This window comes from Doryrhamphus excisus, linkage group LG5, assembly GCF_037039965.1.
Source record: "Doryrhamphus excisus strain RoL-2023G ecotype Guam linkage group LG5, RoL_Dexc_Guam_v1.1, whole genome shotgun sequence".
NCBI classification, from domain to species: domain Eukaryota; kingdom Metazoa; phylum Chordata; class Actinopteri; order Syngnathiformes; family Syngnathidae; genus Doryrhamphus; species Doryrhamphus excisus.
The window spans coordinates 19,274,224-19,301,132 of NC_136361.1; the positions used below are offsets into that span (position 1 = coordinate 19,274,224).

At 40.6% G+C, this 26,909-nt stretch overlaps 3 protein-coding genes across 5 annotated transcripts; all 3 read left to right on the forward strand.

The window, feature by feature from the left end:
- Positions 1–3,020: 3,020 nt before the first annotated feature.
- Positions 3,021–8,894, forward strand: LOC131105592 (14-3-3 protein beta/alpha-like). Its single transcript, XM_058053881.2, has 6 exons — positions 3,021–3,166; positions 4,940–5,251; positions 6,242–6,365; positions 7,031–7,194; positions 7,314–7,409; positions 7,545–8,894. The coding sequence occupies exons 2-6, from the start codon at positions 4,949–4,951 to the stop codon at positions 7,593–7,595; spliced, it is 738 nt and encodes a 245-aa protein (XP_057909864.2). The 5' UTR covers positions 3,021–3,166; positions 4,940–4,948; the 3' UTR covers positions 7,596–8,894.
- Positions 8,895–10,227: 1,333 nt separating this feature from the next.
- Positions 10,228–14,877, forward strand: LOC131105241 (polyadenylate-binding protein 1A). Of its 3 annotated transcripts, none has more exons than XM_058053149.2 (16): positions 10,228–10,738; positions 10,812–11,054; positions 11,246–11,439; positions 11,616–11,731; positions 12,084–12,223; positions 12,321–12,415; positions 12,508–12,645; positions 12,746–12,841; positions 12,948–13,220; positions 13,305–13,395; positions 13,493–13,615; positions 13,696–13,838; positions 13,966–14,050; positions 14,138–14,268; positions 14,352–14,442; positions 14,523–14,877. In XM_058053149.2, exons 2-15 carry the CDS (start codon positions 10,862–10,864, stop codon positions 14,439–14,441), a joined length of 1,908 nt encoding a protein of 635 aa, XP_057909132.2. In that variant the 5' UTR covers positions 10,228–10,738; positions 10,812–10,861; the 3' UTR covers position 14,442; positions 14,523–14,877. The 3 variants fall into 3 exon arrangements, with proteins under 3 accessions (XP_057909132.2, XP_057909133.2, XP_057909134.2); XM_058053150.2 differs by having other exon boundaries at positions 10,228–10,495; XM_058053151.2 differs by having other exon boundaries at positions 10,228–10,491.
- A 1,309-nt stretch (positions 14,878–16,186) lies between these two features.
- LOC131105240 (E3 ubiquitin-protein ligase RNF19A-like) lies at positions 16,187–26,725 on the forward strand. Its single transcript, XM_058053147.2, has 10 exons — positions 16,187–16,410; positions 18,097–19,083; positions 19,205–19,413; positions 20,265–20,409; positions 21,174–21,336; positions 21,647–21,761; positions 22,017–22,178; positions 22,602–22,815; positions 22,997–23,137; positions 24,588–26,725. The coding sequence occupies exons 2-10, from the start codon at positions 18,380–18,382 to the stop codon at positions 25,348–25,350; spliced, it is 2,616 nt and encodes an 871-aa protein (XP_057909130.2). The 5' UTR covers positions 16,187–16,410; positions 18,097–18,379; the 3' UTR covers positions 25,351–26,725.
- Positions 26,726–26,909: the final 184 nt, after the last annotated feature.

Here is a 26,909-nt window from a genome sequence, read left to right on the forward strand (position 1 = left end):
GTCTCCCAATTTTCAAATTGCAATGCTAAATAACACAAAATTGAACTTGCATTGTAATTTTCACCTGTATACAGCAGCGTCAACATCCTGTGTGAACCTCCATAGGTGAGGGATGTTTGCTGGAAAGGCACCACCGGTGCAGAATAAACCTCCTACACAAACCCACGCTTCGCTGCCACATTTCTCAAGAAGCTTCTGATATGTGTATCTCTCCATAAAGTGAAAAGTTTATGCTGAGGACTGGAAAGGGTGTCCTGGCACAAGCAGACACAACAACAGATTGATTCTGCAGAAACGAGCCAATGTCCTCTACCAACACAGTTCAGAAGACCCTGGCAGTAACAGGTTGTTGCCTGGCAACAGCATTGCAATGCCAAAATAATCAGTTCAGCCACATTTTTTGCCTCTTTTCTTTAAAAAAATAAATAATTGTCTGTCCGAGACACTATTCATAATTAACACACCCACATTGTTTCTGCTCAAAATCCTTTCAGTGTAATCCCAAACAATTGACTAAGATCAAACATGGAGCTTCATTCATCTCACCTATGGCCAGATTAGACCACCTGATCTTTCACATTGAGAGGCGCCTATTAGGTGGCTTGGGCATCGAGCACGGATGCCTCCTGGGTGCCTTCCTGGTGAGGTGAGGCCCTGGAGCAGACCTTGGACACACTAGAGGGATTAGGTCTCTCAGCTGGTCTGGGACCGCCTTGGTGTCCCCTCGGTGAAACAGAAAGAAGTGGAGAATAAGATCAACTTGACCCTTATGAAGATAAGAGGCATGGATGGATGGATAGATGGATGGATGGATGGAACAAGGCTCAGTTAGATTTTAAATACAAAATATCCACGGTCTAATGAAGCCAAGTATTACGGCCATATTGAAAAAAACAATAATAATCAAAGAGTTCGACAATAAAGTTGTAAACCTTTAAAACAAAACAGGAAAGAAGACTTAAGCCTTATGACATGAATTGTTTTCTAGTGACATCTGGTGGTCATCATATGTTATTGCAACCAAATGGACTTGTGAGACAAGATTTTGCTAAAGACAGATGCCTTCTCCAAGTTCTCAACTACTGCTGCATAAGCCCCCCCCCCCCCCCCCCCCCCCCCCCTCATCACAAAATAGCCTCAACGGGCTTCTATATCTAGCCGGAAATCCTCCAGCTCCCGAATGCTTTTTTTCCCCACCAGAGAAGTGACATTCCACGTACTTCTGCTGTCGATTATTGAACCAGCAGTAGTGGTGTGTCGGTTATGAACGAACGGGTCAAAAGAACTAGTTCTTTTTTGTGAACGGAATGAACGAGGTCATCGGCCCCTAAAATACCCGTTCAGTCAGTTCAGTTGCAAATGCTTTTTTTGATTGGCTGGAGAGTCAGTTCACTGTTTCTTTTGCAAGGCGGGGACTATCTACGTGCTTGCATGTCTTATGCTATTGTCGCTCCTCGCTCTGAGAGTGGGTGGGGTTAGCTGACTGAAATACTTAGACCGAGATATTGACTCACAATGTCGGTGACCTGTGTTAACACACGGGTCAAAATAATTGAGCCGTTCGTTCATGACCGACACACCACTAGTCATCACGTGTTGTTGAGCTGTTGAGTCGGAACGAACGTGAACATGAGTGAACGGATTGATTCGACATGGCTGACCGGGTCTATGACCAGGGGAGATCATAGGCTAACATCCAATTGACTGAAATGAACGGATCTTTTTACTGAATACTCTCCTGAATGATCCGGTTCACTGAAATGAACGGTTTTGCCCACCACGAAGTCCAACAGGTTTCCCGCTTGTCCAGCTGACACCCAGAACACTCTGCATCCAACCTTTTTGGCTCCTCCCAGGAGTGGTGAGCTTAGGAGGGAAAAATCAGTCAAATTATTTTTCTTTTCATAGTAGTTTGCTAATCCACTCTTTGTCTCGTCCCTCATTAGCACCTTTTAGTCATGGGTGACTCTACCAGGGGCATAAAAAACCCTGACAACTGAGCTCCTGTACATAGACTCCTGTTTTATGGAGTTAAAAAGCAACTCTGAGTCTATTCTGTTCCGACTCCATTAAAATTACCCGTGTTTTAAGATAGACAGCTGTTAAAAATGCTACAGATAATTCACAAGCTTCATGTTTCTTGTAATCGGAGAGAAGCAGATGCAGACCACCCCCCTTTCATGGTCTTTCTGTGTACCAACACACACTTTAATGCTGATAAGAGGAAGCCTTGAGCTCCTCTTGTGACAATTGTAAATATTGGGGTCAGCCTGATGTTCATGCACAACTGGACCAACAGGTTTTGTGAGCAAGTGTTGTCTGTTTCACCCTGAAGACAAATACCATTTGTTCTCACACCTCTTACCCCTGCTAACACACCACAGAATTGACTATTACCTGTATATATGTATATACGTAGCATATCTATATATGGACACACATCATAATGTGATCAGTGCAATGTGATTTAACTAAAAAACATAAAAAACAATGATGTTGCAGAATTCCATGCGTGTATTCATGAGGTAAATATTTGTTTTAATTGATGATCAGGTAAGAAAAATAAGACAAATCTTGTTTGTGTGTGTCAGAGAGAGAGAGAGAGAGAGAGAAAGACTGAATTGCAACTTGTTGAACTGGTTAGGCATCTTCTTTACTGAACTTAATTATTTTGCCTTTAACTGGAATTCTTTCTAAAAGCACCACACCTTGACAAGAATGAGGGTTTCGCTGTATTGAACCTAGACCATCTATTCTGCAAAGAAATAGCTTACAGGCTTGACATATTTGTCTTCATGTTCCCCTTGGAAGTCGAACACAAACTTTTTTAATATGTAACTTTATTCGTATATCTTTAGTATGTGTTTAGTATGTAGTATATCTAACATAAATAGTATGTATTTATGTCCACAAAGTATGCAATTCCTCTCCCAAACTGCAAGACTACACAAATAAATGAATGAATTTTGGTTTGGAGGCTTAAACTACAACTACCATGATGCGTCACGTTCGGTTGGCATAGTGATTTGTGACGTCATCCACCCTGCACGGGCCGAGTCTTTAAATAGTAGAATAGGGGAGAAACCCCGTGGACTGTTCACACGACAAACTGAGAGAATTAGCTGGAGGTTTCTAGACGACACCACTGCAATCTCCCGTTGCACAGGTACGGACTGACGAAAACTTACCCCAGCCGACATGTCATGTTATTTGGTTGACGATTGTAGCGTAATAAAACCAATGACGTAGCCTCTCCATTGTCTGTAATTTCCAGACTTAAGAACAATGGCTAACTGGAGTGTAGAAGGAAGGTGTGTCATGTCGAAAGTTGAAGCTAGTATTGTGTCTCACTGTAAACCTGTTGGGCTGTCTGCTAACTGGCAAAGAGTTCTTTATCGTGCTTATGTTTCGAGGTCCATAACCGTGGGGTTCTAATACAAGCATAAAAAAACAAATGGAAGGTATACAGCAGACCTACTTAACTTGTAAAAACAAGTTATCGTGTGTGTGTGCGCGCGCATGCATGTACACTCATATACGTACGCACACACGCACTAGGGTTGGGCGATATGGATCTTAGCATATATCATGATATTTTTAGGATGTATCACAATATGACGATATAAAACGATCTAAAATTTTAAGTCTGGCATACAAAGCTACAAACCTTAAAGGGGAACTGCACTTTTTTCGAAAATTTCCCATCATTCACAATCCTTATTTGAAACATGAACCGAAAACGAGTTAATTTCAGCAAGCTTACAGTACTGTCATTGGGCGACACCTATTTCGACTGCGAATCCCTCTAAAAAAAACCTAACAACATTGCATCGTTTTATATACACGCTCTGATCATGCAATAACACGTACAGTAATGATAACATGTAATAGTTGCACTATTTTGCCCTATTTTGATGATTTAAAACGCCACAATTTCTTTTCTCGGTGGATCGATACATATAGTTATGTTGGCTCTGTTAACAACAGCGAAAACGATACGATATCTCCATACGATATCTCCTTTGGATGGCTTTGTGCTCCACTCCTCAGGTTTAAAAAATCCTGACGGCAAACCAGCATCTTGTTGAGTCTTTGTAGCGAAATCGAGAGCTCAGTATCCACTCTTCGGTCCGTGTTTGTTAGCTAGTATCAATATTACGCGCTAACGATGGATCTGCGCGATCGATCGATAGCGCTGCGCTCGAGATGGATCCATCTTTGGCGCACAAATCGATTGATTTCTGCGCTCACGATGGATATAACCGCCTTGTGCTGGAGACCGATGCTTTGACACTGCGCTGACAATATAATGACAATCGTTGATCTGCTAATTGCATACAATGACAGGGTTATGGTTAGGGGTTAGGGTTCACACTCCCCCCACGCCGAGAACGGTAACAAAGTGAACTGCTTGACAATTAATCAAAGATTTGAAATTTGCATGCATCGACTTCTTGTTGATTCTTGTAAGTAACAACGCTCAGCGCTGCCATCTGTTGGCATCTAAACAAACTACACACATCCATCCCCGGCGCAGTAATATACCATCGATCGTGAGCGCAGAAATCGATCGATTTGTGCGCTAACGATGGATCCATCTCGGGCGCAGCGCTATCGATCGATCGTGCAGATCCATCGTTAGCGCGTAACATTATCATCATGACCCATTGGGCCCTATGATTTCCACATTAACGGAATCGTGGAATTGGCCAATTAAACGTGGAATCTCACAGAAATTGAAAATGTGACTGGAATGCTGTCATCGGGAGCAGAAGGAATGTTCGCATATTTACTTAGCTGGGCGGTCAATGGTGGCACAAAATCATTATAAACACGAAACGCGAGGTACTCAAATTATTTGAATAATCGTTGCAGCCCTATTCCAGTTTACTTAAATGGTCTCTCCAGTGACCCCCCCTTTTCACTTTCATTTTTCCAGTGAGCAGCCATGAGTGCGGAATCCATTGACGAGTTGATCAGGAAGGCCAAACTTGCTGAGCAAGTGGAGCGTTATGACGACATGGCTAACGCTATGAAGTCTGCAGCAGAGCTTGAAGAGAAAGAACTGAGCAGTGAATATCGCAACCTGCTTTCTGTGGCCTACAAGAATGTGGTTGGGGCTCGCCGATCCTCTTGGCGTGTTGTGTCTAGCATTGAGAAGATGGAAGGTGGTGACATAAAGCAGTCCTTGGCCAAGGACTACCGTGAGAAAATTGAAAATGAGCTCAAAGAAATCTGCAAGGATGTGCTGGTGAGCTTTATTCTATTGTATATGAATTTATTGAGTTGTTACATTTATGATGTTTGGAACAGCAGCAGCAGCATTAACACATTGACCTTAAAAGTCTACCTGGTAGTTATTGTGCTGGACATGTTAAAATAAATTTGAGCTGCAGGCACTTAGAGGAAGATAAATAACTGAAGATTTAAAAAGACAAGGTGCAAACTCAGCATGGGCCAGTATGAGATTCTGATGGTATGATAACCTCGGGCAAAAAGTCACAGTTTCACAGTATTGTAATTCCAGCTCAATTTTGAAAAGTTTGTAGCGACCCTCGTGAGAATAAGCAGTAGAAAATGAATGAATGAATTAATATCACCCAAATGTTTGTCATAAGAGAAAAGAACAGTCAAGTCAAAACTGTCATTTTTGAACTATATAATGGAACACAAGGATCGATGAGGATCTTAACTAAAATATTGATAGGATATTTATTATAAACATAATATGACAATTTATAATAAATAAAATGCAGTTCTCAATGCAACCAGTCCAGGGTGTACCCCTGCCTCTCACCCACAGACAGCTGAGATAGGCTCCAGCATACCCGTGACCACTGAGGACAAGTGGCATAGAAAATGAACGGTTGGATGGCAGTGGCTAATTGCGCAACTCAAGTCACAACACTATTTTCTTAGTACAAAAAAAACGTAAGAGTAAGATAAAGTAAGATGCAAAAAATGCAATGAAGTGGCTCAAGAAGGTCTCAACATATATGTAATAATAATAACAATAACGATAACAATAATGTTGCGTTATGTCATAGTGGTGAACGTGCCAGGAACGATCTGTTCCTGGCTCATATAATTTTTGGTAGGAACTGATATGTTAAGTGATTGTCGCTATGCCCAACTTTTGGCAACACTGCACACTTTCTCTCATGACAAACAATTTTTGTGGCTTCATGTTAACTTACAAAGTTTGATGTCGCTGTTAAACCTTTTTTTCTTAACTCTACAGGGCCTCTTGGACAAATCTCTAATTCCAAAAACTGTATTGCCTGAAAGCAAAGTCTTCTATTTAAAAATGAAAGGCGACTATTACCGCTACCTAGCTGAAGTGGCAACAGAACCCGAGAAGGAAGGTATGAACATGAATCCATTCAGTTTGTGTGATGTTGTGGTGGTTTTATTTTTAGGCTATGTATTAATGCACAATTTAATTTTTTTTTGTTTAAATTTGATTGTTTTTTATGTGGTCATTCACATTACCAATCAAATACGACATGTTAATAAGAACGCAAAGTATCTGGAGAGTGACATGTATGTGCAGAAGCATGACATCGCTCACATTTTTGTGTGTTTACAGAAGTGAACATTGTTGTAGTTTGAGTGCTTGTGATGTGCGATACCATTGATTTCATTTCCAAGCCGATACGGGGTAAAACCTTAGGCTGGTATCGGTGATTTCACGGTTCTGCTGTCTCCATCCTTGCCAAAGCAAAGTGAACATTAGAGAGAGAAAGTGGGTTGGGTAATAGCATGTATTCAGCTGGGGGGTTACATTACCGGACTGTTTTACTAGCAACTGATATAAATAAAGACAATCAACATGATATTAACGCAAGATTTCCTGATTCCGGAGTCGCCACAGCTGATCTTTTGATCAACATACTGTTTTTTTGGCTCAAGATAATGCAGACTTTTATTAAATGGTCCTAATTTGGCAAAATGGGGTCATATTTATTTAGTTCTTCTACAATGTTTTCATTTCAACAAACTCACAATGTTTTTTGTTCTCCGACTTTAGAAATTATTAGCACCTCAGAGGAAGCCTACAGAGCAGCCTTTAAAATCAGCCAAGACACGATGACATCCACCCACCCAATCCGCCTTGGTCTTGCTCTCAATTTCTCTGTTTTTTTCTATGAGATCCGCAACTCACCAGAAAAGGCCTGTGAACTGGCTAAATCTGTAAGCATTGCTGAGAAATATCTTTTCTTGCTGTTTAAATAATTATTTATTTTTAAATGATTATATTACATTCATTTAATTCAGACCCCAACTGAGACTTTTGTTGTTGAATCTCGTAGGCTTTTGATGATGCCATTGCGGAGCTTAACACGCTGAGTGAAGATTCCTACAAAGACAGTACACTTATCATGCAGCTACTGAGAGACAACTTGACAGTAAGTTTAAATGTATTACACGATACACTATTATTCATTCACATTAACACGTTCATCCAACAGTCTATACTTGGATTTAGGAAAAGCATGCTCACTTTACATTGATACAGATACGCTGTGGCTTTTTTTTCACAGTTGTGGACTTCTGATAGCCAGTCTGAGGATACAGAGGATGCCAAAGATTGAGCTGAACCCCAATTGTCTCTTCTCGCCAGTGGCCATCATCATGACCATAAACACTGAGACCACCATAACCATAATTATTGTCCAGCTCTCCAGAATGCCTCTTGCGTCGGCTCACCTCTGTTAACTGGTATTTGTAGTAATTCAAGGTATGGGCATATAGGGGTTTTCCTTATGCATACTGTAGGTTTGTATGGTTCTAATGGTGGTGGGTTAACTCTTTAAAGTTAAAAAGCAGTATGCGTGTCAGTGGTTTTAGTTTTCTTACATCTTTTGATAAAGAAATATACCTCACAAGACGAAACATTGGCTGTTGAATGAAAGCAGGCTAAAATACCAAGGAAGGCCAAGTCTGAACACAAAGGTTGCATTCCATCACTGTCAAATGTTTAAGTTTCTACAGTTTAATTTACTTGTTTTTATATGATTTATGTTTGTGTATCGGTTACGAGGTATCAAAGTTGCAGTGACATACAAGCTTCTTGGTGTTTTGTGCCTCTGGGGAAAAAAAACTCCACATGCTACTTTTTTCAAATTGTGTTTTACTTGTCATGTTATCACATGTTTGTGATAGCAGAGCAAGTTCTTCCAGGTAAGTGGAATAAAACATTTTAACATTTTAATTCATCCATTAAACAGGCAATCTAGACCAGGGGTGGGCAAACTTTCTGACTCGTGGGCCGCTTTGAGTCAACAAAATTGTCCAGGGGGGCCAGAAAATATATTTAACACACAAACCCGATTTTATACTTACAATTCTAACATTCTGCATTGAATTACTTGTCTAATTTTATCTGTAAAAGTGTCATACTATCAGCTGTATGTTCTCATGTCCCTTTTTTTAGGAGCACTTTAAACATTAGATCACATCAAATTAAGAAATGTAATTTGATTTTTTTTTTTTTTTACTGAATAAGACATCCGACCAGCAAGTCATGTTGCCAGCTTGTATGTTAAAAGTTGAAATACTTAGAAAGCAACTGGCGGGCCGGATTCAAACACTTGACGGACCGCATGTGGCCCGCGGGCCGTGGTTTGCCCACCCCTGATCTAGACTGTTGACTGGAAAGTTGGATTTTTTTTAATGCAGTGTTCTGTCTGCAATAATCCATTGTATTGTCAGCAATGCTGTGGATTGTCAGCACCCGGGGGTATTTCTTAAAAGACCACAGTGTATGTTTTTAAACTGTAAGCCAGTCATTATAAATCAATTGTAATTTCTGTGATTCCTTGATGCAGTGAATCACATTGAAATGCGAAAAAAGTCATCTTCCAATTAAACATGAACGTGGTTTTGTCTTCTATATTTGTCATTTTTGAATGCTCTTTGCTGTAATTTTGAGTGGATGCACACCAGTGTGCAAATTATGGCAAATGTGCTCTTTTAAAGTGTAATTTTGAAATTTTTCCAGTGCGCTAAACTGATTTAAAAAAAAAAAAAAAAGATATATTCAACCCATCAGACAGAGTTAATTTGAGCTAGTAGATATCAGACAGCTTTTCTTCTCCACATCCGATCTGAGAAGAGTCAAACAGATGGATAAAGTCACCTGTGGGTATTGTCAGTTTAAAAAAATTATTTCACTAATCGGACACCGGAATAAATTTTAGCACAACTTAAATTTAACAGAGCAACGGTATTAGTGTGTGATTTAGCAAGAGTATTTCAACATAATTGGTAGAGTTTCACAGAAGTAGAAGTTCTGTTAATATTAAGTGTAATGTTTAGTGATTTAGTAATCACAAATCATTCCAAGTGTCTCAAAATACAGTACTATTTTGACCAAGTAACCTATCGAGTGAGTAATTAAAAATGAAGTATTAACCAGAAACTGAATAAAAAAAAACTGTTTTTGGGTCAAAGGTCATGCAAAAATATTGTAAGCTCCTATCAGCAAAGACAAACAGGACAGCCTTGGGATTATGTACTGTTGGGGACATCACATCAGGAGAGATGCCAGTTTATCACCTTGTGTGCGTCATACAAGATTCGTGAAGGAATGATGCAGAGAGTTATCTTTAGACACAAATCAGTCTGGCAAAACAACTATCTAAAGGAGGGATCGATCAGGAGCGAACGCTCTTTCACATTGCCGGGAGCTCAGGAGGACTTAGAAAGAGATTTATTTGGCTGTCCGGATCTCCGGGGACAGCAATTCTATTTTGTCTGATTTATTGTTCATCCAATTCTATTTTGTTTAATATAGTTTTCATACATTTTGTAAATATAATACCAAATTATTAGTTTTTTTCTTTTCCCATGACTGAAAAATAGGGAAATCAAATTGGCTTCACTTAAATATGTATATATAATAATATAATGTATATACAGTATAAACAACTATTCACACAATTCTGCATGCACGTTTTCGGAATGACTCAAACCCTCGATTTCATGACTGTGAGGCCAACATCCAAACCACTAGTCCACACTACAACATCACTTGTGTTATCAATACATTTTATTTTATTGGATTTACTTCATTTCTTCTTGAAAAAAAACAATCGGGCGAGGCTGCGTTTGAACACAACTGTTTGTGAACTGCTGAGATGATGAAATCCAACCTAACATATCGCGAGATTTCTGACGTCATACGTGATATCGACCGCCCAGTGGTTCGGACTGGTATTGGGAAACAACCTCCACCGACCTTCCTTTCATTCCTGTAATCCGTCTGCGTTGGGTGTGCTCCGTAGCTAGCCACGGCACACATTTTATTATTATGAAACAAACCAAAAGCTAGACCGCACACGCAGACATATTTTTATAAGAAAAAAAAATCGGTGAAGCAGGATTTCATTTGCCAACTCAAGCAACGCCAAGAGGGAAGAAGAACCATAGACGTAACGAGAAGGACGCTGGCAAGCTAACGTTAAGATAACCGCCATTACAGAAAGCGTGGGTAATAACTCAAGCCGCTGTGTTGAGCTCGTTTATGATTTTGGGGTTGCTCGTTAGTGTTAATTAAACACGTATCTGTGTAAATTTACAGACATTTTTTGTTCAGATTGAAACTGTGTAGATAGAAATTAGTGCTCCTTGAGCCGCATCAGTTAGGCCGCGCATCGATAGCTTACTGCTCTTGCTAGCTTAGCCCACGTTGTCACCTTTGGAGAGGAACGTGAGGAACGACTCGTTTGGGGCGGTTAGTGGTTGACGACAGGACAAAGACGATAACCGCTTCACATTGAAGATTGTGTTTTTCCAACGTATCACAGAGCGACACTTGCCATTACGTGTCTTTGGTGTCTGAACACGCGTCGTCGACATGAACCCCAGCGCGCCTAGCTACCCCATGGCCTCCCTCTATGTGGGAGACCTGCATCCAGACGTTACCGAAGCCATGCTCTACGAGAAATTCAGCCCGGCTGGGCCCATCTTGTCTATCAGGGTGTGCAGAGACATGATCACCCGTCGATCCCTCGGTTACGCCTATGTGAACTTCCAGCAGCCCGCAGATGGTGAGTGTTGCCGTTTTGGTCACGAAATGTGTTGACTCCATTTTGAACTTTTAAGGAAAATACACGTTCTACTTAGGCTACATAAAAGTAACACTCATGTATTAGAATTACAGACAGTTTTCTGTCGGTTTGATGCAGTGTCAATGTTGTCCATGTTGGATTTCTAAAAAAAAAAACGGTGTTTGTTTCAGCTGAGAGAGCCCTGGACACCATGAATTTTGATGTGATCAAAGGCAGACCACTTCGCATCATGTGGTCTCAGCGGGACCCCTCCCTGAGGAAGAGTGGAGTGGGCAACATTTTCATTAAGAACCTAGACAAGTCCATTGACAACAAGGCACTCTACGATACCTTCTCAGCATTTGGAAATATCCTGTCCTGCAAGGTAGGTGCAGCAACGTTTGCCTTTTGAGCATTTTGGTTTGTATGTTTGTGCTTGACATACTCACTACTACTTTGCATGACTTTTAGGATGCATAGCTGAACATCAATGTTGGTCAAATGTATTAAAATTGCATGGTGTTTGATTGTTACTCAAGTGGTCAAATGTTTCCTTTCAAGGTGGTTTGTGATGAAAATGGCTCAAAGGGTTATGGCTTTGTGCACTTTGAGACCCACGAGGCTGCCGAGCGGGCCATTGAGAAAATGAATGGCATGCTGCTCAATGACAGGAAAGTGTAAGTGGGAATATCATTCATGACCCATTGATTTAAAGATTTTGTTAAATATCTTACTAACGTGATCTTAATGAACTGCAAGCCCCTCTGAGTGTTTTTAATGAGTGACTAGACTACATTGCATTTTTCTCACAAAGTTCATTTGCAAAAACGGATACCCCACGTTTTATGTTTTGCACAACATGAAATATGTGTTTTTACAGGAAGAAATGAGAAAACTTGGGATATCTTTTTGCAAATTAACACCTCTAGTAATTTAACATTGGAACTAATTGACTTTTTGGATAATTCAGAGTAGAAAAGCACCAGAAATAAAGGTAATTGTGATTGATATTTTGTCTCTGATCAAAAGGTTTGTTGGACGCTTCAAATCACGCAAAGAGAGGGAAGCAGAGCTTGGGGCCCGTGCAAGGGAATTCACCAATGTTTATATCAAGAACTTTGGGGAGGACATGGATGATGAGAAGCTCAAGGAGTTGTTTGGAAAATATGGTAATTAAAAAGTAGCACAAACACTACCTAGATTAAAGCATGTTTGATTGTGCACATTAAATCGTATTCATTTGTGTATTTTCCTATTTGCTTAAAGGGCCAGCTCTCAGTATACGTGTTATGACCGACGAGAGTGGCAAGTCCAAAGGATTTGGCTTTGTCAGTTTCGAGAGACACGAAGATGCACAAAAGGTAAGGTTACAGTGTTGTTAGTGTTTAAGATATTGTCCAATGTCTTAATGTGTTGTGAGTTTCTTTCAGTGGCTCTGTGTATGTATTTTTAGGCTGTGGATGATATGAATGGTAAAGAACTAAACGGCAGACAAGTTTATGTGGGCCGTGCACAGAAAAAAGGGGAGCGCCAGAACGAACTGAAGCGTAAATTTGAGCAGATGAAACAGGATCGCATGACCAGATACCAGGTTTGTTTGCCTTTATTTCAAGGAAAAGAGTATACCTGGGCATGTTTGAATGGGTCTACTACATGGAAGTGATTATGACTGATAAATTCATTATTTCTAGGGCGTCAACCTGTATGTGAAAAACCTGGATGATGGCCTTGATGATGAGCGTCTGCGTAAAGAATTCTCTCCATTTGGAACAATAACTAGTGCTAAGGTGAGTAGATAATGCAGTTGGGCTGCGTGAACATATAGAACCAGTGATGAAATCATGATGGTGCTTTACAAAGAGTTGGCGTTGACGCTGTTCTTGTCCTCCTCAGGTTATGATGGAAGGCGGACGCAGCAAAGGCTTTGGCTTTGTGTGCTTTTCTTCTCCGGAAGAGGCCACCAAAGCCGTAACAGAGATGAATGGCCGTATTGTTGCCACTAAACCATTGTATGTGGCCCTGGCTCAACGCAAAGAAGAGCGCCAGGCCCATCTAACCAATCAGTACATGCAGAGGATGGCCACAGTCCGCGCTGTGCCCAACCCTGTCCTTAACCCTTACCAGACTGCTCCACCTTCTGGCTACTTCATGGCGGCTATACCTCAGGTGATACTAAATGACTCGCCTCCCTTTTGAAGTACATATTTTTGTATGGCATAAGAGATACTCATGATAGTTTGTCTCCTTCAGGCCCAAAACCGTGCTGCATATTACTCTGCCAACCAGCTAGCTCAGCTGCGTCCCAGCCCGCGATGGGCTGCTCAGGGAGTGCGTCCACAGCGTAAGTTTCAACATTTTCAACATAATGAATGCTGGTTTAATTCATGTATATTTTCATTAGTGTTCAAAAGCTATAAAATGGTTTTAATTCCCTGCAGACTTCCAGAACATGCCCAGTGCCATGCGCCCGTCGGCTCCCAGACCCCAGACTTTCAGCACGATCCGTCCTACCGCAACCACCAACACCCAGGTCCCACGTATGATGGCTTCTCAACGCATGCGTGAGTATACCAGTTTGTTTTTTGGTCACTGGCTTGATGTTTAAATTGGAGGTAATCCGTTCGTTGTCCCTCGCCCCCAGCCACCCAGGCCCTCAGCCAGCGTCCTGCCAGCGCTTCAGCCACTGCCGCTCCAGTGCGGGCCATGCCCCACTACAAATATGCTGCCGGAGTTCGCAACCCTCAGCAGCACATGGCCTCCCAGCCACAAGTCAACATGCAGCAGGTTCATAGTCTTTTCTTTCAATTTTTATTAGACTGTCACTCTAAATATTCCGAATTGATAGTTAAGGATACAAAAGATGAAGTGAAACTTGGAGAAAGTGTTAACAGATGTGTACTTTTCATCTTAGCCGGCTGTCCATGTTCAAGGACAGGAGCCCCTGACCGCCTCCATGCTGGCTGCTGCCCCTCCTCAGGAACAGAAACAAATGCTGGGTCAGTACAGTACATTGTCCGCTCATTTATTTTAGACGTGTTAGTGGCTGCAATATAAAGCTCACATTGATCCTGTTCTTCCCTCAGGTGAGCGACTGTTCCCCCTGATTCAGACCATGCACCCCAGTCTGGCGGGCAAGATTACTGGCATGCTGCTGGAGATTGACAACTCTGAGCTTCTTCACATGCTTGAATCGCCTGAATCTCTGCGCTCAAAGGTCTGTAAATAGTGTTACAATACTCACTAGAACTGTTATATATTTTCATATGCAGTGGTTTATTGAGTCTTGTTTTGATATAGGTGGATGAGGCTGTTGCAGTGCTCCAGGCCCACCAGGCCAAGGAAGCTGCTCAGAAGTCCACCACGCCCGCTGGTGTTCCCAGTGTCTAAGGTGTGTGAATTTTGTTGGACAACATTGCTGTAATATCTTATTACAATACATGTTTAACAGTTAATTTCCTTTCCCCGTAGATTGAGCAATTTGAAACCTGCTTCACCGATGGAAAAAGAGAAAAAAATTTAAACATTGAAAAATCCAAAACACAGAAAACATCGCAAAATGATAAATTTTTTCTTAAAAAAAGAAAACTATTTACTCTGCCAGGTCTAGGAAGGGTTTGACTAGACCTTGATCATAAACAAAAAAGTATTGAAAAAAAAAGCAAAATCATCAAAATTCAATTGTAAATGTGAATGCATTCCTCTTTTATGTCATTTTACTGTGTCAGTGCCATGGACTAGAATATTAGTCATGGCACAGGATGGGGTTACCAGAGCATTTGGAAAGTTTATAGTAAAATGCTGGTTAATAAATTGTCATTCAAAATGTCTGTCTGGATTCATTTTCTGCATTTTCAAATTATACCTGTTGGTTGATATTGTCTTAAGACTGTTAACTTGTATCAGAAGGCTGTAATTCCATGGTTTAAAGGGGAACTGCACTTTTTGCCCATCATTAACAATCCTTATGTGAGACACCCTATTACTGTAGCAGCTAGCATGGAAATGCTTAATCTCGCTGACAAACAAGAGCCCTCGCTTATTGTTAGACTTAACACAGACAGAAGACTTTCGCTTCAAAGATGCAAGATGGTCTTTTGCCATGTACATTTTTTTTTTTTACCTGAGGAATGGAGCACTCAGCATCCCAATGAGAGCGGGAGTCGTAAGTGCTGTCGCTGCAATTATTGAAGGAACTAGCATACGTATGTGTTTCAAGAAGTTTTGTTAGTGTTTTAAATCATCAAAACACGGCGAGGTACAACAATGACATGTTACCACTGTATGTTTTAATGCATGATCACATGTATATCAAACATGCAATGCTTTAATTTTTTTTAAAGAGGGCTTCATAGTCAAAATAGGTGTATCCAATGAGAGCATTGTAAGCTAGCTCATATTAACTCGTTTTCTCAAGGTATAATGCACAGGCAATGGAAATAAATGTGTTCATGTTTCACATAAGGATTGTGAATGCTGCTCAAAATTCCAAATTAAGTGCAGTTCCCCTTTAAAGTCTGGATTTAGAAAATGGTGGATCTTTGTGTGATACACACTTGTCAGTTATTGGCATATACTCAGGATTTAGTTATTTTGGGCTATTATACTTACTGTACATGGGGGTGGAGTATAGGAGGGAAAGGACTGTTGGAGAAAATGGGTCAAATGAATAATAATTTATGTAGCTAAATGCATGATTAACAGGAATAGAGAGACAGAAAGAGAGGAGTCGACAGTTCTATTCATTCAGCGTCCTTGATTGTGACTTTGTTGAACAAATACTGTAGCCTTAGATGGCTTGAACAGCACACACAATAATGGCTGTAAAAATATTGTAATGATTTACTGCACCAGTAATTTCCAAGTCTAATCAGATGCTGGATACTTTGCCTTCAAAATAATTTTTTAGCATATTTTAGCATGTATGTTATTGTTTTTAGTTCATTACATTCTTCAGTCACATTAAAGTGTGAAGTGAGATATAGTTTTCCCACCTCCTTTTTGTCCTTATGTGAAAAAGAACGCAGTATTATTTTTTTTGCTCAAGTATGGATTTGGATTTACGTTAAAATAAATTTGATTGGTAAATGGGCCCTGATATGAGCGCATGCAACAAAAACCCGATCCAACTCTCGCGATATGATTTGAATTTGTGAGCTGGGGGGACAACAGCTTGAACTGAGCCTGGTATGTCTTGTTCGCGCACTGGGTGCTAGCGGAACACAGACGTGAGTCCAGACTAAAAAGCAGTACTAGCAGTAGCGGGGAGTACTTTATCACTCATTGTTTTTCTCTTATACAACATTTTGTTTTTCTTCACTGTCACTGTGTCTGGAAGAAGAGCAACGTGCAACAGACGGTATGTTCTCATCGTTTCTTGCTAACCTTGTTAGCCTGATGCTAACGCTAAGCCGTGTTTGGAAACCTTATATCGCTCAAGGACAGCGCAGACAAAATTACAATGTATGTAAATATAGCTCCAGTCGTGTCATGTGATCTTTATTTCTCGCAGAGCCGACTTTTGTTATTAATTTGAATTGGCATGAACATGGTAAACTGTTCCACATCATTCTGGAGAAACCAAAGCCCGTCAACATTGTTTCTGTCTTCCTATTGCATCATCAATCATAACAGCAACTCATTACTAATTGTTTATTTGAATTAATTACCAATGTAACATTCTATAAAACTGTGTTTAATCTGAACCGCCACTGTCACTGCTGCCCGTCTGTAAAAAGTATTTTTTGAACACTACAGAATCTATTGGTCATATAGAAATTATTTTGAAATATCTGTGTGTGTGTGTGTCAGGAAACATTGACTATGTTTACATGAACACATTTTTCTGTATAAACTGGAATTTTATAAATACAGCAAAATTAAATCTTACTTTTTCAAGCAATAGGTATATATTTATGTTTACATGTCAATTAGAATATTTCCAATGTTGTTGGTAATAATAATCTCAAGACGTCAAATAGAAATGACATGCCAGATAAAATAGTATAAGGTATCGTGTGCCCTCCTAATACAATGGTATGGGAAACATCACATTAGTAATAGATAGCTGTAAAACACCAACAGAGTGATGAAGATTGAAAAAGTACTCTATGCATTTTGTGTCCTACTCACAGTATTTTGTTGTCAGAAATATTGTATTTACTTTGAACTTTGAATTCACCTGTTTTGTGTTAAGGATATCTTTATTGTGCCTACTCAGAAATTAATTAATGAATGAATTTCGCTGGATGCTATCCAGACCGGTGTTTTCCCAAAGAGGTCATCAGTACAACATGATCTGTGTGTGTTTTTGTGTTTGTCACGACCTGTGACTGACCTGCCTTATTGTAAACACAGCTGCATGTTGCAGGTGTTGGTCTGGTAAACCCAAAGGGAAATACATCGTCAGTGCGGTACATGCAGTAAAAAAAACGGCATCAAATCAGTAGAAACCAATTCAATTAAAGTGCACGGAAACATTGTGTTTTACTCATCTTTAAAGTTGGATTAACACATCTAAAATACTAGATTGGACATACCAGATTCCTCTTGCATGTACTCGTATACACTTTAATTAATCAGTCACCGTTGCCAGTGGTGCCACCTGAGGGTTCCCCTACGATTTTCTGAAGATGTGGTGGCATTGGACTGGCTGCCGCTATGTCGTGCTGCTGCTCCAAAAATATCATGGTACATGCTAAGGTTTATATAGCCCAGCCCTAGCAGCCAGGCATACTATCTGCCTAACTACACAAGATAAAAAAACATTAAATAAAGGTTACAAATACGGCCTCACAACTGCTAAATTGCTATGCGTTATACACTATACTTAATTTTGTATGTGCTGATTTGAAGACAGGAAAATGTGACACTGTGTTCTTATGTGAACCATTTATATATAATCCAATGAAAGTGTAATGCACTGTTAATCAATTGCTTTAGGTAACAGTTTTAAATATTTAACTGTTGAAATGAAAAATGTCTCAGGAGCACTTACACCTCAATAGTATAGTGACATTGTTTTGCATATTGTGTCTTTTGCTAGGTTTTGTTGCAGCTGTTTCTCCCCCAGTGACTAATTTTCCGCAAACATTCGGCTGTTAGATGTGACCACGAGGTTGATCAGGAGAAGCCACCATGTCTTAAGCACAGAGGGGCCTTCTGGAGCCCTACCCCCTCCCCACCCTGGACCACCTTCCCCCTCACCCATCCATCACCTTAGTCCTTCTCTCAGCTCCATTCAACTCCCAGATCTCCCTGCACATGTGAGGGACAGGTTACCCTGCCCTGCCTCCTCAGTGGCCGATCCCTCCCCTACTCCAGGAGAAATGAGCCTGCATAAGCACCATCAGTTTGGTAGTGGTGGGGTAATGGGCTCTGACCGGGATCTCCAATCCACAACCTCCACCATTTCCCTGTCGTCTGTGAAGAAGGCTCCCAAGAAAAGACGCCTATCCCTGGCTTCCCTTTTTAGATGGCGGGGACGGGAGGCCAAATCCATACGGCGGAAGTCTCGAGAGCTGCATAACCCTGGTTCAGGAGGACTAACAGGGGTGGATGGTATTGCTAACATCGAGAGCATCCATTCCGAGATGTGTTACGATAAGACATCTACCCTCTTCACTGTGGTCGGGGCTGAAGATGCCTCAGCTGCAGCTGCCGCCAGCTCATCTGCCTCTGGAACTTCTTTCTTGGCCTGCACATCATCTTTCTCCAAGCAAGGGGGTGGGGTAGGAAAAGAGCTTTTAGAGTGTCCCCTGTGCCTTCTGCACCACACTAAGGAGAGTTTCCCAGAGATTATGACCTGTCACCACCGCTCCTGCATTGACTGTCTACGGCAGTACCTGCGCATTGAAATTTCAGAATCACGTGTCAACATTAGTTGCCCTGAGTGCTCGGAGCGTTTCAACCCACATGATATCAGTATGATTCTTAATGACCGTGGCCTGATGGAGAAATACGAGGAGTTCATCCTCAGAAGGTGGTTGGTGGCTGACCCTGACTGCCGTTGGTGTCCTGCACCTGATTGCGGGTAAGAAATGTGTTTATTTCTGCATTCAGTTTGATGCATGGATTGTCGCCATATTGTTATATAACCATTATCTATATACAGTAAATAAATGTCATGATATGTTTTGTTTGTTTTCTGCTAGGTATGCAGTTATTGCCTTTGGTTGTGCCAGCTGCCCCAAGATCACATGCGGGAGGGACGGTTGTGGTACCGAGTTCTGTTATCACTGTAAGCAGATATGGCACCCCAACCAGACTTGCGATGCTGCACGACAACAGAGAGCCCAAAGCCTTCGCCTGAGGACAATTCGTACGTCGTCTCTCAGCTATAGCCAAGAAAGTGGAGCTGCAGGTTGGCAATCGAAGCACACATAGGCTATATTACTATCTGCTATGTCATCATGGCAAATGTGGACTCTTCACCCTTTCCCCACATTAGCTTGCTAGTCCACACTGCAGTTTTTAAATCATTTAACATGAAAATGAAGATTGAATTAATGGCCGAGTTTGCCTTGAGTCGTTATGATCCATGTGACAATAGTGTAATAACTCGATTATACAATCTGTCATGTATTAAATTAACCCCTTCCCCTACCCCTTAAAACCTAGAGCCAAGGCAAAGAAGCCACTTGATTATCATTACATCATCACCCTTCACCCTTGTAACATTTATTGCAAAACAACTCTAATAAATAACAGCTGACAAGGAGCACTATAACATTTATAAAAACAGAATGTATCAAATATGCACGTATAATATAAATAAGAATACCACAAACTTAATCAACAAATGTATAAACCTTATCAAGCATCATTTCAGCTTGATATGGTTTATTTGGCCTTGCTCATTTATGAAATGCTGTACATTGCAGTGAAGTTGTATCGATGTGAGCCAGCTAGCGACAAGCAACAATTCATTAAGGATTGTGAATGATGGGCAAAGTTCCCCTTTAAGCAAAAATGTGCTAATCAGAGCAGACAAACCAGTACCATTACTGTACTTTTAGGACATATTTTTACGGTGTTGGTTGGTTTTCAGATACCACATTGAGGGGTATCCAGACGTTGGCGGTCGCCTGTAATTTACCAAATGATTTACCCTTAAACAAATCTTTCTGGTTGGTGATTGCTATTATATTCTGTTGCAAGACAATATTGACTTGTTCTTTTTCTTTTTGTTTTATTTTGTCATCCTGTCCTCAGCTGATGACATCAAGCCATGCCCACGCTGTGCTGCTTACATCATCAAAATGAACGATGGCAGTTGTAACCACATGACTTGTGCAGTCTGCGGCTGTGAGTTCTGCTGGCTTTGTATGAAGGAGATCTCAGACTTGCATTACTTGAGGTTAGTATGTGCATACAAAGGATGAAGTAGGATTCGCAAAGTAGGATTCCTTATTTATAAATAGTATATTTTTATAGTTAGAGCATAGAACACGTGTTTACGACTTTGTAAATTCATTTTTTTTAACATTATTGGAGCAAATAAATAAAATAACACCCTATAGTGACTTTTACACTGTATTACCCAATATTGTATAGTAGACAGACATAGTAACAAAAAGTAAGGCATAAATCACATTGCAATGACCGCGTCTTCATGCAGTGCATCAGTAATATAAATGTCTGACACATACTGACCAGTATAAAATACTACTCTAATGCCATTGTTTGTGGTTAAGGACCAGTCACTCACACTCTTTACCAAAGACGCTGCTCTTTACACTGCTAGCATTCAGCTAAACACAGTCAATCTAGCTAGCTGACATCTCTTCCAAGGCCCTGCTCCTTAAAGGCACACACAACAAGTCACAGATATTGCACCACATATCATGTTTTCTGAATGCCTTAGTTGTATTTTTATTCATTTAACCATTTGTATGCTTGGAAATGGCAATTTAGGCCACATCATTTGACAGAGGAGTGCAATGTGAGCTATGGCTCATTTGCATAAAACAGGATAACCCTCCAAAACCAACTGCTCTGAACGGGGCTCTTTAGAAAGAGTTTTAAATGTGCTGTAATTCTTGATCCTTAAGGTATTTTGACTGAAGCGTGCCATAGTAATTTGTAATTTTGCAACGTGAATTTCATGTATCTCTTTCTCAGTCCGTCAGGGTGTACCTTTTGGGGTAAGAAGCCATGGAGCAGGAAGAAGAAGATTCTTTGGCAACTGGGAACACTTGTTGGTGCCCCTGTCGGCATTGCACTGATCGCTGGCATTGCTATCCCCGCCATGGTTATTGGCATCCCTGTATATGTTGGAAGAAAGGTGAGACCTCAAATATTCAGATTAGTTTGTAATACAGCATTGAAGTTTCCCTCATTTGGTGTGTAATTTGCCTCAAAAGTTTGAGATAAACCTATTGACATAACATTTAATCAAGAGCTGCTCTCACTATGCCTTACTGTTGACATTCACTGCAGTTTTTCCCCATGACAATGTACCTTAAAAGTTTTATTAGAATATAATACGCCTATATATTTCACTATTGGGCCATTTACTAATATGACAAAACATTTTATACGTAATGAGAAATTGATGAGGTGACTTTTAATTTACCCCCCCTTTTCTATCCTAGATTTACAATCGCTACGAAGGTAAAGATATCTGCAAACACAAGAGGAACCTGGTGATAGCAGGTGGTGTTACACTGTCTGTCATTGTGGCACCAGTGGTTGCAGCAGTCACTGTCGGTCAGTTTACTCTTCATTTCTTGCACATTTTTCCATCCTGTGACAAACTCATAGCTCTTTATTGCCAAATCTTTGACTGTGCTAGAATTCTACTTGCTTAATATTAAAGTTGATTGAGGAGATATATGTTAAAGTGCTTTGAAATCTTACTTTACGAAAGTCCTAGGTTTGAACATAAATGAAAGGATATGAAAATTGGGGCCTCTTTTTTTGTTCATAGTCTAACTGTTTTTCATATGTTGTTGTCTGCTTCAGGCATTGGTGTTCCCATCATGCTGGCATATGTATACGGTGTGGTGCCCATCTCGCTGTGCCGTAGTGGGGGCTGCGGTGTCTCCGCAGGAAATGGAAAAGGTGTTCGCATAGAATTTGCTGATGAGAATGACATGAATGTTGCCACTGGGACTGCGGCCACTGGTAAGGCCAGGACCCTGCACACCACTACACTGTTCATATCACACCCTTGTTGCTGCAAACCAAAAAAATACCTTTTGCTGGCCAACCACTTATCCTCGTGGAACTCCACAAGTGACACCACTGTACTCAGAGGTCTGATCCAGGAGATAAGATCGTAGCCAAGAAAGTACCTGAGCGGTAGCACCAATAGTTCCGGTTATATAGTGTGATTGACGGTATGGAAGGCAGCACTGAGCTCTATTAATAATAATATTGAGGAGGTGTCACGATCCATAGATGACAGAAGATCGTTTGGTTGTATTTCGTCAGGCTATACGAACATGCCGGGCGGATCTCAAGTTTGGTCGCACACCATTTGCGCTCCATCCTCAGACATAATTGTTTAAGTTTTCATAACCATGTTGTGGTCATCTTTTTTTGTAGATTCAACATTAGCGACGGACACCAGGAACAACCCCAGTATATGTGAAGGTAGTGTTGGGGGTCTTACAAGCAGTTTAAGTGCCAGTGGCAGCCAAATGGACCGACTTGGGGCCATCAGGGACAATCTAAGCGAGACGGCATCCACAATGGCCTTTGCAGAAGCCAGCATCACAGGAAGCCTCTCCAGCAGTGCCATGGTCCACTACCTTAGCAGGTACAGCACATAGTCCATTCATTTTTTTTTTAGTTATTTTTCCCACTTTTCCAGGTTCTGGGTTGTCCCGTTTAGCATCTTTCAATGTTTTTGCCCACAAGTGGGCATCTGAACTACCCTGTCATGTTGGATTGGAAGACCCTACCAAGGGTGTAAAATCTACTTTCTAATATGATGGCAGGTTGGAGGTGCAGGCTGATGTGCAGAAGGACCATTACAGCCTGAGTGAGTCGGGTTCCGTCAGCTTGGGAAAATTCAGCGACAGTGCAAGTACTAAAGCGTTGGCTGGATCCATTCTTAATACCCACATTCCCTTTGACAGGTAGGTCGTCTTTATTTGAGCAGAGGTAAGCAGCATGAAACTGTTGTTCTTTGTGTAAACACTCAGCAAACAAATGCAACACTTTTGCTCCCATTTTTTCATGAGCTGAATTAAGTTAAGCAGTACAAAATACACAATATAAAAAAATGAACAAATTACCAAAATAATTAACAAATCAACAATTTTACCCAGAGTTATATACAAATACAGTTTGCAGATAATATGAAATGAGATGAAATATATGACCAGTCTATACACTATGAGATCTTGCTAGTGAGTTAATATGAGGCATTATAGAAATACTTCACTTAGAACTTAATATATTGCACTTAGAGCAGGGGTGGGCAAAGTACAGCCCAGGGGCCACATCCGGCCCGCCAAGTGTTTGAATACGGCCCGCCCAATCTTTCCAAAGTATTTCATTTAAACTCAACATACAACCTGGCATCATGGCCTGAGCCAACCTTTTGATGGTTTTATCAATTTTGTTTTTTGACATGGTCTGTTGTTTACAAAGTGTCCCTGAAAAAAGGGACACAAGCACCTAATAATAATAATAATAATTATTATTATTATTAGATTCTTAGATTATTATAATTATTGTATTAATGCTAATTATTATATTAATTATATGTAATATTATTGTTATATTTGCATATTTTACATAATAATAATATAATTATATTTTAATTTTATTGTAATTATTATATTTTATTATTTTCAAAATATTTAAATATAAATATAAAATAATAAATAATAATAGCAGATTGCATGACAATTTTACAGATACAATAATACCAACTGTTACGTGTAAAATATATAGTCTGCCCCCCCCCCCCCCCCCCCCCCCCCGTAAATTTTGTCATATCAAGAGCAAAAAGTTTGCCCACCCCTGACTTAGAGCCTTAATATTGCACGTGGAGTCACAAATAGTTACAAATCATCACCTAACAATACGGGTATTTACCCCTTTTTGGTCAGGATTATTTTCTTAGGGTTTTTGTGTCCACCAGCAATGAAAAATTGTTGTCTGTCCGCCTTTTAGTGCTCTTTTTATGTTTCCACGGTTGTGCTGTCTCCATCTATGCCAAACACAGCAAATAGTAAACAGGAAGTAGCGAAAGCGGGTTGGATAATACCAAGTATTCAGCCGCAGGGGGTTACTATAAATAAATAAAATCAACAAGATATTAACTTATTGTTATTGAATTGGAATAATGTGATTATTATGGCCTTTTAGGTTTTACATAATTGAGTTTAGCTGATAAAAAATGGGCAAAAACTACACTTCTGTTGAGTATTTCTCTAGTGTTAACTGGTAAATCTGAAAAAAAATACAAATTAAGAAATATGTGACAATATACAGTATATACTACAATCTAATGGCATGGTAACGCTGGTGTTTTTGCGATTGTCATCTAAATCATCGTCCTCCTGTGTTCTCTCCAAGAGATGGGAACAGTATGGAAGTCCAGGTTGACATTGAATCCAAACCCGCCAAATTACGGAACCACAGTAGCAGCAGCAGCGTAGAAGATGGCGCCCAGGTTGGCCGCTGTGGCTGGACCAGCCCCTCTAATGACCGCACGTTCTCAGAGGGCCGAGGAACATCTACCAATTGGGTCAAAGAAGCATGTTGCCCCTTGTCTTCCAGCTTAGGAGGCAAAAAATGCAAAGGCAAACTGCGCAAGACGGGCGGCGGCACGAAGATCAACGAGACGAGAGAGGACATGGACACTCACCTTTTGGAGCAACGTAGCACCAACTCTTTAGAGTTTGACTCTCCTTCTCTGAGCAGCAGTCTGCCCTCCGTTTCCGACTCTCACTCCAGCCACTTCTCTGAGTTCAGCTGCTCTGATCTGGACACCATGAAAACATTATGTAACCACGGTCCCGGTGGAGGCGACCACCACACCCGCTTCGCCACCGTTGGCCCCTTACCCGAGGTGGAGTACGACCGTCTGGAAACCTGTCCTAGTTCTCGGACTTCCTGCCAGGGTCTTGGTGCCGCTGCTCCTCATTCACCCAACTCCTCGCTTGCTCACGCAGAGCTTCCGACGCTTTGCTTTATCACAGAGGAACATGGCAGCCTGGTGTGCCCTGCTAAGCTACTAAAGGAAACCAACAACAATCACCACCAATCAGAACACGCCACTCAAACCCAGCAGTCCAACTCCTGCATACACACGGATATATTAAATATAACACCTTAAGTGCTGCGGCTTTTTCATTCCGGAAAAAATAACATTTCACAAAATGATTTCAATCCGTGGAGAACCACTGTGCCACTTTCTATCATTCATGCCTTTTGGCTGGAGGAATCGTACCCACATCGTTCTTGAAAGCCCTTGGAACTTCTTGATGGCCATTCCCTGACTTGAAATGATCGAAAGAAATGTTTCTTCTATTTACAAGACGACTCATTCAGACGGGAACTTCTTTTTGGTGCCTTCGTGAAGCATTTTGTGTTCTGTGTCTTAAGAACCCCAGACCATGAATGTCTGCGTCAAGGGGGCGGGGGGGAGGACGGAGAGTTCCTCTCATAAGGAACATACTGAGACATGGTGAACTTGGTAAATGAAGACTTTTCAATGGCCTACCAAAGACCGCACTCAGGCTCTTGTTAAATCTTTTTTTTTTTTTTTTTCTTAGTCCAGTCCCCTTTTAGACGTGTTATGTGTTTTACAAAAATGGGGATCAAGAACTACATTGAGACTAGTAACCGAAGACACACAGCGGCCAAAAGGCACATGCACTGTTATTTCTTATATTGTTCATCTGCAAGATTCATAAGGCGCTCTTCTTCTAACGAGTTGTCTGTTAATTTCCCTTGCAGTCTTTGTGCTGCCAGTTGGTGCTGCTATGCTGACTTGAGGTCAAACGGTATTTTCTACACTTTTTTTTTTTTTTTTTTTTTTTGCTTCAGCCTGCCTTTACTGCTCAGAGGCTGCATCGCGACCTCCGGCATGGCTCAGGTAAACTCTTTATCAGGTGGATAAACACACTTTGAATTGTATGTCAAGTCTACATTTGTTACGGATTTAAACGTTTCCTTCTGCAGTACTGCGTTATCGGCTGTATCTGTACGCAGTATCTATACCACACAAGGTTTTTGTTGTGCTTTGTTCATCAGCAAAACTGGTCCTTACTTAACACACCAGTGCCAGATATAATTGCAGAGACCCTTAAGGCAGGGGTGTTTACACCGGGCACATTCTGAAAGTTATATTTTAATAAGAAAAATCAGCAAAAATGTATAAATCTGCAGTAATTTTACACTAGTATGAGAAGAAAATTAAGCTGAGTTGAAATATTTGGAAGGAGGGGCAAAGAGCTTTTTCACCTTTGTCACACAAAGATGAGATGCATTTTATTGACTATACGTAACTTCTTAGCCCACCTATATGTGTTTACAGAATATTAAAGCGGCCCTCTGTGGGAAAAGTTTGGACACCCCTGTCCTAAGGTATTTGTTTTTGGAGTTTGCATTGTTTTATGCATAAAAATGCATATCAAAATTAAAAAATGTAAAAAAAAAAAACATGACATTTTTGTTTATTTACTTCGATTTGTGCAGACAAAAATTTATTAGGGCTATTTTTCGATGTAAAATGTATGTATGTATATATATATATATATATATATATATATATTTAAAATCAAGACATGCAAGCAACATTCCTAGTGCTAGTATCATGTTCCTTGCTGTAAAATAGGTTATGCATTTTTTTCTCATAGTAATATTTTGTGACCCACATAGTGTTTCATAGGT